This window comes from Scardinius erythrophthalmus (genome assembly GCF_964197995.2).
Source record: "Scardinius erythrophthalmus genome assembly, chromosome: 9".
NCBI classification, from domain to species: domain Eukaryota; kingdom Metazoa; phylum Chordata; class Actinopteri; order Cypriniformes; family Leuciscidae; genus Scardinius; species Scardinius erythrophthalmus.
Genome location: NC_138229.1, coordinates 2,811,437 through 2,823,337, shown reverse-complemented (window position 1 = coordinate 2,823,337; position 11,901 = coordinate 2,811,437). Strand labels below are relative to the sequence as shown.

At 36.2% G+C, this 11,901-nt stretch overlaps 1 protein-coding gene across 1 annotated transcript; it reads right to left on the bottom strand.

Annotated features, from left to right (window-relative positions):
- Positions 1 to 2,931: 2,931 nt before the first annotated feature.
- On the bottom strand, positions 2,932 to 11,900 carry gpx4b (glutathione peroxidase 4b). Its single transcript, XM_081374797.1, has 7 exons — positions 11,781 to 11,900; positions 9,781 to 9,875; positions 8,212 to 8,356; positions 5,316 to 5,467; positions 5,207 to 5,231; positions 4,615 to 4,674; positions 2,932 to 3,275 (listed from the first exon to the last, which is right to left on the bottom strand). Exons 1-7 carry the CDS (start codon positions 11,844 to 11,846, stop codon positions 3,243 to 3,245), a joined length of 576 nt encoding a protein of 191 aa, XP_081230923.1. The 5' UTR covers positions 11,847 to 11,900; the 3' UTR covers positions 2,932 to 3,242.
- Position 11,901: the final 1 nt, after the last annotated feature.

The following is an 11,901-nucleotide window of genomic DNA, read 5'->3' as shown; positions in this document are numbered from 1 at the left end:
GTCTGAAACCGATCTCGAAATATCCGAATGCATGCGTTTTTTCCGTTTACACTGTCATAGAACACATCCGATCTGTGTCACATATGAGCAAAAAAGTGTTACACACAGTACACACTACACGAAAGGTCAAAAATCCATAATAGGGGCACTTTAATTTTCCTTGCTTTTACTTTGTGATTATTTTAATTCCTTACTGTGTAAAGCATATTAATTGCCAAAGTGTATGACGTGCTATATGAATAAAACTGCCTTGCCTAATGTTGCATCACAATAAAAAATTAAAATGGATGTAATTGATTTTGACAGTGAATAAAGAATATGCTGATGTACATGGACTCGAGTCACTTTTTGGAATTTATTAAATTCAATAGCATTCATGTAAAATATAAATAATAAAATAGTACTGTTTTATACTGTAAAAATAAGTCGCAGTATGGGCATTTTACTGTAAAATTAACTTGCGGTAAGGGCATCTTACTGTAAAATTAAATTGCGGTAAGGGCATCTTACTGTAAAATTAAATTGCGGTAAGGGCATCTTACTGTAAAATTAAATTGCGTTAAGGGCATCTTACTGTAAAATTTGCAAAATTAACTTGTGGTAAGGGCATCTTACTGTAAAATTAACTTGCGGTAAAGGCATCTTACTGTAAAATTAAATTGCGGTAAGGGCATCATACCGTAAAACATTTGCAGGTAAGCTACTGTAAAGGGGAACTTACAGTAACTGAATGGCAATAGTGCTGTCAGTTAGTTACCGCAAAAATACGATAAAATGTCTAACAGTGCATTTATAGATCTCCTTTGCTGTCAGTTAACATTACAAGAAATGGAGCTGGAGAAAGTGGTTTTGTTTTAAAGTAAAGAAAAACCCACAGCTTCCTTTTACTGTTTCTAAAAATTAAGATGCTGTGTTAGTTTGGGCTACGAGCCTACGAGGGGGAGGGGGGCCTCTGCTTTCTGAATCCACGCCTGCTGTCAGGACACCAATAACAGGCACAGTTCACATGGAGAATCACACACCAACCAGGACTCCATGTCAAAACGTCACCAAAATACCCCAAATATTACAAATACAGGGAGAAAAATAGTGAATTTCTCTTTTATCTTACCTGACATTTGACACCAGTCACGCATAACACATTTTTTTTAATGTAGAAGTATTCATTATGTTGTGTCTTGGGCATTTATTAAAAATTTACTTTTGTAATTGATGCCGATTTGATTTGACAGTTAACAGAAATAACGATTCCACTCAATTTCATGCAGTTAATTCAAGGTTTGTGAAGCAGGGTTCATGACTTCAAATAATAATAAATAATTTAAATAATAATGATTTAAAATACACACACACACACACACACATATATATATATATATATATATATACACACACACACACACACATATATATTTTATTAGTTTACCTGCAAGTCATCTTGACTACTGGCCAACATCAGAGACCCATGGTCATGATAATGTGTTGTTAAATGAATGACATATTAATAAAATCTCAGTTAGAGAGGTGTAACCTAGATGGACCCTGTGCTTTTATTTGGTTTGAGGGAAAAATACTGTCATAAAGATAAAACATGTGTGAAAATATTGCCCCTAATAACAGAAGGTTAATATCAGACACTGTCCTGAAGCAAACGAGTTTTCCTTACAGGAATCAGCGCAGGATTCCTACTGGAACTACTATTAGACTTTTTAAACAGTGGATTAATTAAACTGTGCCACTATTCCAAGACAATACAGATTTCAGTTTAAGATTACACAATATCATAAGGATCATAAGAATAAAATAAATAAAAGCAGGCATCCAGGCAATCCAACAGGATTCTTATTGGACAGATTCTAGAAATCCTGCACACATTCCTTCAGAAATTTGTAACTAAAAAAAAAAAAAAAAAAAACACTGGTTACCAGCTCTGAGGCCTCATTTATAACCGTTGCGTCACACAAAACAGGCTTAAGTTAATTAAGATCATTTATAAAAACAAACTTTACAGGAATATTTGCACACTTGTACGCAAATTTGGCTTTCGGGCGCAGATACACTTTTAGTGCAGATCCAACGTACAGTTTTATAAACGAGACCCCTGAGCTTTGACCACTTCAACAACAACATTATATATAAATATTTGATGTGGATTGCACCATGTTTCAACATTGATATGACCTGCATTTATTTATATATATATCAGATTATATATATATATCTGCATACTCTCAGAAAAAAAAAAAAAAAAAAAAAAAAGGTACAAAAGCTGTCACTGGGGCGGTTCCTTTTCAAAAGGTACACTTTTGTACCTAAAGAGTGCATATTGAAACCTTAAATGTACCTATTAGTAGCTAAAGTCAAGTCTTCATTTATACAGCGCTTTAACAATATAGATTGTTTCAAAGCAGCTTTACAGTGATAATAGGAAATTACTGTAACAGATTGTTTTGGCTTTACAGCGGATCTAGAATAAAGTTATTGTCCAGATAAAGTTAGTTTTGATTGTTTCACTTCCGTTGCAAAGATCATTAGTTATTAACTTAGTGGCCGATAACACGACACCGTTCTAAAGTATACATATTAGTACCTAAAAGGAATGTATCTTTTAAAAAAAAAAGTACCACCCCAGTGACAACTTTTGTACCTTTTTTTCCTGAGAATGTATGATAAATCTCAGTTACACTTTATTTAAAGGTGTCATTGTTACAGTGTAATTATATATTTAAGTACTGAGTAATATTAAGCAACTACATGTACTTACTATAGGGTTAGGGTAGGATTAGGGTTTGGTTGAGGGTTAGTTGCATGTAATTATGCATAATTTACTGTTATTACTATGGTAAGTACATGTAACAAGGACACTGTAGTATAAAGTGTTACCTAAATCTCTAAACAAGCACTCGGTCTAGTAAAGAACTGGCCAGAGAGGACGTTGTGACGGTACTGTTTATTATCACGGACATGTTCTTTAGGAGCATGCGTGTGATTTCCAGTGAGGACAGGCATTGATCTCGTCTCTGGAGCGCGTCTGGACAGCATCGGGACGATCCCAGAGGATTTGCACGCCGGAGGACATCAGGCCGTCCCTTCCTGAACACAGGCTTGAGGAACGGCCGTCACAGATCTGGGCTTCACCCTGCTGACGTCCAGTCCGAGGCCAGAGAGGAGACGAGTGCCACACACACACACACACACACACACACACACACACGGGACGGAGATCGGGTTTGATCAAATGGCTACAGGTATTTGGGCAGATCCTTTTCAATAACCTGATGGGACACATAAAACATCAGAGGTTATTATCATTTAATCAAACTCAACTTATCTCAAACTTCTCACATGATAAAAAATGACTTTGCAAAAAGGTCTCATTTGTTAACATTAGTAAATGAATTATTACTAGGGGTGTAACGATACCCTCATTTCACGATTTGATACATATCGCGATACTGAACTCATGATACGATATTATTGCAATACTACAAGACGTATGATTTCATTTAAATCAAACTCAACTTTCTTAAAGAATTACTGGGAACACTTTTCATTAAGGTCTCATTTGTTAAAGTCCCCCTGAAGTCAATCATTTATCTCATAAAACTCATCTTTGATCACCAAAATGACATTTAAACGTTTTTTTCCCCTTGAAAAGAAGTGTCTTCATGCCTTAAAATATCTTCAATGTAACTCGACACCCTAGCCTCATTTAGTATGCGTGGTTCTATGAATATGCAAATTAGCCCTGCCTCCACTCACCCACACTTATACATGGTTTGTCTTAAAGCAGATTAAAAACACCACATAGACACATAAACAACATTAAAAGCTGGATTTTCACCACAGGGGGACTTTAACTTCAGTAAATTAATCAATTACCCAACATAAACCATACAGTGTTTATTAACCTTTGTTAAAGGGATATTTCACCACTGGGAAGATGATTGTGTGTTTAAATTGGGTCATTTATGTAGTAGAAATGTGAAATTATTTTAGAAGTTGGAGCCTTCTAGACTGAGAAAAGCCAGAAAATGTATTTTTGGCTCATGTGGATGAAAGACTACAACTCCCAGAATGCACTTGCTTCACTGCCATACGAGGGCACTCCCAAGCCACGCCCACCGGTTACAGAGGGCAGTATCGGGAGAAATGATACAGCTAGGCTACTAGTCGACTGGAAACTGAAAAGACGGCGTTTTATGGTGAGATCCCCCTATGGGCGGGTTGAACACATGCGGGACAATCTCCTCCGACTGGCTGGAGTCTCTCGCCTCTGGACAGAAGAGCCTCTGATGACGATAAATGACGATTTTTGCGTCATCTGAGGTTTTTTCCAGACACACAATACAGAAATCTCTCGTCTCAGGGGGACATGAGGGAGGGAAGCACGGTCACTCGAATATACTACCGGGTTTCTACTGATACAAAGCTGAATGCTAATCGGTGAAGTATCCCTTTAATGTTAGTTGATAAAACTAAACTGAGTTGAGTTCAACATTACCTAAGATTAGCTAGTTAGTTAACAAATGAAATTTTATTCTAAAGTGTTACTAGAGTTATTTAATATGCATCCTTATTTCTCAAAAGTGGAAGTGTGTATAGTTGACTTACGCTGGGATCGTCCATCGGCCCGTATCTCTTCACAACCTGACCCTCTCTGTCAATGAGGAACTACGGTAGAAACATCAGTGTTGAGCTCACAATATAGCAGAGAATTAGAGAATAACATCATACATTAACATTAGGGCTGCACGATATTGAAGAAAAATGCGATAACTCATTATATAATGCGATATTCGATATGCGATAATGCTTAAAGTGTGTAAAATAAACTTAAAATATCTTATATAGCCTACATTCGCGTTTCACATTCTTTTTGTGACAAGAAAACATCCCTACAGCTTCTGACAGTGAACATCAGTGTTTTACCGTAGTGTTATTTTAACATCAGTGTAAACCACGGGGTTCAGGTTATCCTACATTAGAGTTATTCAACAACAGAAACTCAATAATCAAACGTAAAAGCTTAGTTTTCACTGTATGAATTAAATATATCCTGATTCTTATTAAAGCTACGAAAGTTATTCAGCCGAGAGCAGCGAGTGATTTTCTCTCTGTCTTTTGTTCACGACTCCAGTTATTGCAAGCTATCGTGATATTTCGATATATTGCACAGCCCTAATTAACATCATGCAATAATTACCTTAGTGAAGTTCCACTTGATGTTGCTGTGGAAACAAAAACAGTATTTCTGTGATCAACGCATTCGAGGACGGGTGAAAAACACGAGCAGAGAAACCAAATGAACTCACTTTCCCAGAGTTCCCTTGCCTTTGGGCTGATCTTTCATCCACTTCCAGAGAGGATGAGCGCCGTCTCCGTTGACCTCGATCTTACTGAACAGATCAAACTCTGCGTTGTAGCCTTTAGCAAACTCCTTGATGTCCGCTTCTGTCCCGGGCTCCTATAGGAGAACACAGAGAACTGATGTGTCGAAAGCTGGCCGAAACAGCAGAACACGACTCTCACAATCAAGATAAAAGTCCCCCTGTGGTGAAAATCCAGCTTTTAATGTTGTTTAGGTGTCTATGTGGTGTTTTTAATCTGCTTTAAGACAAACCATGTGTAAATTCATAAGTCGACAGCATTGCTGAGTGTTTCCTCCTTAAAACTGCAGTGAACCAAAGACAGTCTCAAAAACACGCTTTGAAATCGCTGGTGTTTCTGACGTCACAAACTACCTTGTAACCAATCAGATCAACGTGTGATCGTCAACCAGTGGATCTCTGAGCTGAGTGAGTGAGTGGAGGCGGGGCTCATTTGCATATTCATAGAACCGCGCATACTAAATGAGGCAAGGGTGTCGAGTTACAGTCAAGATATTTAAGGCGTTAAAACATTTAAAGATAACACAACAATAAAAACTTTCATCTTAAAAGTGCATAATGGTTAAATATAAAGGTTATGTGTGTGATGTCACCGTTTACACACACACACTGAGTTGCCACATTGAATTTTCAGCGCGAAAAACACACAAAACACGTCTAAAACGGGGAAGAGCTTTGAGATCGTCTGTACAACTAGATCTGACAAGAAATATGAGGTATATTTTTACAGACTGCCGAAAGCTTCAGATCAGAAGCAAATGAATCGCTGTAATTCACAGAAACATCTGGATCAGACACAGAAATGTGGATTTGCAGTTTCATTGTGTGTCAATATGCTGGATTTAGGGGTGAAATCATTCCCTTTATGTTGTATTGTTGTAGATTGTATTGACAACTCATCAATTAAATATTTACCATCTTATATTCTGCATAATTTAATGTTTTTAAATAAACACTGAGTATGCAAAAAACTATGCAAGTTTAGGGCTGGACGATATGATGATATATACAGTATATATAACATTGATATAAGTGATATCACATGGAGTTAGACCTTTATAGCATTTATATAAAGCGTTCTCAGGCAAATTTGTCATCAAAATGTCTGGGAAATGAGGGAGTATTTGTATCATCATCAAGCATTTTGAGAGGCGTTTTGACAGTTCAAAGCCACTGAATGACGAATACGGAAAAAATGCATATGAAAATGTCAGACTCGGTGTGCAAGGATCAAGACAAGACAAGACCAGTCTGGATTACAACACTCGCCACTGGTTACATTATGAGTGCTTGAGTCAAAATGACTGATGAATGGCCATTCACTGAATGACTATAATAGCATCCAATGTTTTACATATTAATTTCTTAACCAAATGACATTTCTTAAAGCTACAATATGTACTATTTTTCGCCACTAGGGGTCGCTAACCTCTTACAATAACAAAGGCGTAGGTTGATGACGCATAAGAGGAATTATGGATCTTGTCGTCATGCTGATGGATCTAATAATGTTTATGGATGAGTGAATACACTGATGTTTTTAACATGACTGTGGAATGAAGCAGAGCGCGAGTGCTAATGAGAGACAGATCTCAGCGCCACACGCGAGTCCCGCGGATATAAAGGAATGAGGACAATTCATTCTACTGAACACAAGAGCTGAATAATACTCACACAGGGCAGTTTATTAGACGAATGTCTTGTGAGGTAACGCAGCGCTGTTCACTTGCTCTACACTATCACACTAAACTGCATTTGAGTGTGTCTAAGTTACCGATAATGTTATTCTGTTAGTTTGTCTGTATGAGACTAGCAGTGAGCGAGATCAACATTAGAATAACACACTGATCATATTCTAACATTTCATCATGTTGAGCTGTATAACATTGATTAGTTTTATGTACATTTTGCTCACCTGTCTAATAAAGCTCATGCTAGAGCGGCGTCTCGTCAAGTCGAAGTTAGCCGCGGACGCTAGCTCGAAAACGCCACGCTGATATTGATCCTCGTTTTAGTTCTCCTTTTGTCCCAAAGTCTGCTTGCCATGATCCATAATGTTTGAACGAAACAACAACAGCGTGAGAGCGCCGCTAGACGTAACGCAGTTGTCCACGTCTGTCGCCATAGTTACTACGAGCGGAAACCAGGGATAACGCGGATATTACGTCATTGACAGGCGACACTGACCAGGGACGAGCCATTATTTAAAACTGGAATTTCTCTGAAGTTAAAAATCTTTGGGAACTTTTGGGATATTGTAAGTACACAACTGCAGGAAATATATCACTATGAGAGTGATTTTTGGATATTTTAATTACAAAAATCTTACATATTGTAGCTTTAACGTAGTTTACATTGGGAAACCCCCAGATGTCCACTTTGCTCTCAGCACAGATGCATGTGACGGAGCAGATATCATCAGAACATATTGATTATAGTGTGAGAATCAATTTGCATGTCTCGTTGTAAGATTAAATCTCACTCTACAGCATAACATAATCCACTTACAGCTGACCTACTTACAGTGACCAGTCTGGCAGTCCGTCACCTTTCAACACTTACATTTAATGGTCAAAAAACAAGTTCGGGCTTGAATCAGCTGCAATTCACAATATAATCACAGCATGCATGGAACACTGTATCCTTTAACGCAACATGCATGCATTGATCATTTCCAGTGTGACAAATGAACCTGAATTAATATTAACGATTTCAATATTGACACAAAAATCAAACGAAAAAGTGACATGATGCAACATACACATATACATAGCATGCCAAACCCAGTATATACTGCAGTGCATGCTGGTCCTGTACATACCTGCTTTCCAAACTGGTTGCAGGGAAATCCCATGATGCGTAAACCCTTCTCAGCGTACGTGGCGTGCATCGCCGCAAACTGAGTGTAGTTTACAGGGGTCTTTCCTCACTTGGAGGCTACGTTAGTGATGATACACACGTAACCCCTGAAAACAGACAAACACACGGTGACCCAGTTTCCCAAGCAAGATTACGCTCGACATTAGACTAAAAATAACCAGACGCACGATGAAGAATGCGCATTAAGAGAGTCTAGTAGAGGAGAACTGAAGAAAAGCGCTGTGACACTCTTCATTATGATGCTAGTGTTGTGCGTTTATTTATTTCAAGTTTAATACTTTGCACAGGGTTTGTACAGATGCTATAAAATTAAATTCCAGGATTATTTAGGACTTTTTAAGCACTAGTTTTTTGGTTTTCAAAGACGACAATCAGAGATCGCACTTATCAAACAATAACAAAACTTTATTTTAAGGTGTAACTGTTACAGTGTAATTATATATTTAAGTACTGAGTAATATTAAGCAACTACATGTACTTACTATAGGGTTAGGGTAGGATTAGGGTTTGGTTGAGGGTTAGTTGCATGTAATTATGCATAATTTACTGTTATTACTATGGTAAGTGCATGTAACATATGGAACAAGGACACTGTAAAATAAAGTGTTACTAAATATCTTTATTTTTTAAGGATTTTTTAATCAAATTGCAGAAATATAAGGTATCCAAAATACAACTTACAACATATTCAACATTATATATATTAAATACAAAGTTTATAATGGCTATTATTGTTCAATGAATAATAACATTATAATATAAAACATATCCAGAAACATCATATCTGAAGGGGGTTTATCAGTGCTCACTTTCGTGAAAAGATTGTTTTTTTGTTTTGTCGTAAAAAAATTAAACACTAATTTCATATATGTGACCCTAGACCACAAAACCAGTCACAAGGGTAATTTTTTTTGATAAACCGAGATTTATACATCATCTGAAAGCTGAATAAATAAGATTTCCATTGATGTGTGGTTTGTTAGGATAGGACAATATTTGGCCGAGATACAACTATTGAACATCTGGAATCTGAAGGAGCAAAAAAAAAAAAAAAAAAATCGAAATATTGAGAAAATCTCCTTTAAAGTTGTGCATAATGTTCATGATTGTGCAGCATTCACTCACAAAAAGAAATGTTTTATATATTTACGGTAGGAAATTTACAAAATATCTTCATGGAACATGATCTTTACTTAATATCCTAATGATTTTTGGCATAAAAGAAAAATGGATAATTTTGACCCATACAATGTATTGTTGGCTATTGCCACAAATATACCCGTGAGACATGTGACTGGTGACGTGATCCAGGGTCACAAATATTGTATTTAAATAAGTAAAGCACTTTTGAAGTACCTCTTCATAAATATGGCTGTTTTTAAGGCAAGAACTTCAAGCACTCTTAAGCACCAGTACAAACCCTGTTTGCATTAGGGCTTTATAAATAATTTTAATATAATTTTTTTAGCAATAAACGTGAGATTTATCAAACCAAATGAATTGTGTTCACCTGTATTTCTCCAGAGACACCTCCTCTCCATCGATGTCTTTAGCTGAGAAGTCGTATATGGATTTGGCCGACTGCCAGTCATTGGCTTGGGCACACTGCAGTAAACAGAGCGAGGTTAAAGGTCACGAGGCGTGACGAGTCTCTACTGACACAATCATGTGCTATGAATCAATTGTGCAATTCCTAATGCAACAGCTTCGCTTATGAAACACCATAATAGCGTTGTGTGAGATTTTTATCTGATTCACACAAGTTATGCATAACACTGGAAACTAAACTAACCAGTCAAACGTTTTGGATCGGAAAGATTTTTAATGTTTTTAAAAGAAGTCTCTTTTAATAAAAGTGCATTTATTTGATTAAAAAAAAAAAACAAGAAAAAAAAAACAGGAATATTGTGAAATATTATAACAATTTAAAACATCGGTTATTTTAAACTATCATAATATTTAACAATATTACTGTTTTTATTTATTTTTGGTATTTTTAAATCAAATAAATGCAGCCTTGGTGAACAGAATAGACTTAAAAACATTGAAAATCTTACAGATCCATAACTTTTGACTGGTAGTGTATACATTTATTAGTGTTTTAATACAAAGCTTGGCATTAAAATGAGATTCTGACGATATCTAGAGCAGATTTTCCCCCTGTGGGAGTGTGTGGAGAACACACAGCGGCCACAGGAGATTCACGAGCGCTCGGGAAACACGTAAACACCTATCAGGCGGAGCTCGCCAAAGATGAACAGATTTAAGAGTAATCATTACACTATCTGCCTTTATATGACCGTCCAGAGTTCATGTTTGTGTGTGTAAGAGTAACAATTACACATATAGACATAAAGTTCATTCTGAGTGGGTTTATTTATTAGCATGAAGCTTTTAGGCCTTAGGTCATATTTTCAGTATTGAACAGATGCTGTGATTTAATCCGTTCTTGAATAGATACAAAAGTTTGGAAAGTTTTAATGTTTTGAAAGAAGTCTCTTATGTTCATCAAGCCTGCATTTATTGATCAAAAATACTGAAAAAATTATCATTGCAATTTAAAATAATGTTTTTATATTTGAATATACTTTAAAATGTACTTTTTTCTGTGATTAAAGCTGAATTTTCAGCATCATATTATAAGTATTCTTTGATGAATAAAAAGTTAAAAAAGAGCAGCATTTATTCAAAATAGAAATCTTTACTATAACTTTTTTTAAATTAAATTTAACACATCCTTGCTGATTAAATGTATTAATTTCGTTAAAAAAGGAAAGAATTAAAAAGAAAATCCTATTAATTTTAAAAACTTTTTTAAAAGTACTCGTTTTAAGAGAACTCAAACTTTGATTTGACTACATATTTGGGAGAAGCAAACAGTGAGATTGAGCCTAAGGAGGCACTTTATAATAATAAGCATGTTGAATGATTTTTATACTGTAGGCTATACTTACAGTAAGATATTAAATATTTCAGATTAAATTAATGCACCTGCTACAGTAAAACATACACCAGTTCTTTATGTGACATGCAATGAGGCTTAATAAAACCAAATCAATATAATTAAGATAATAATAAATTAAATAATTGATTAAAAATTATTAACATTACAACCAATTAGCATAAAAATTAGTTAAAGCTAAATAACGTTAATAACATTACATTATCACCACGTGATGCACCGATAAACCCAAATCAGGCCTAAAACCTCTGTTTGCCAACAAACTGGACTTTAATGAGTCGTTTCGTACAAAATACACTAGGAGAACCCATAGTTTCATTTTAAATCATAAATAAACCCCCAGACACATGCCGACATCAGTAAAGCTAACGGGCTAACCGTTAATGTTGCTCCGCCGGAGTGAATTAGCGGAGACACGCAGGTGCGCACGAATAAACACACCGGACTATGACCTTCTTACAACGACTACATAAACTAGCTTTCAAAAGCACACAAAAGCGTCTCAAACAGAGTAAACCAGCAGGTAGAGAGCGAGTATGATGTCTTACCATGGCTCTGGTCAAGCTCTTGCTGCCCAGCGCGCCGATCAACAGCGCTCTCTGATATAACCACATACTAGCGCTGAGACGCGAAGACCCACCCACTTACTGGAAGGACACGCCTTTTCTG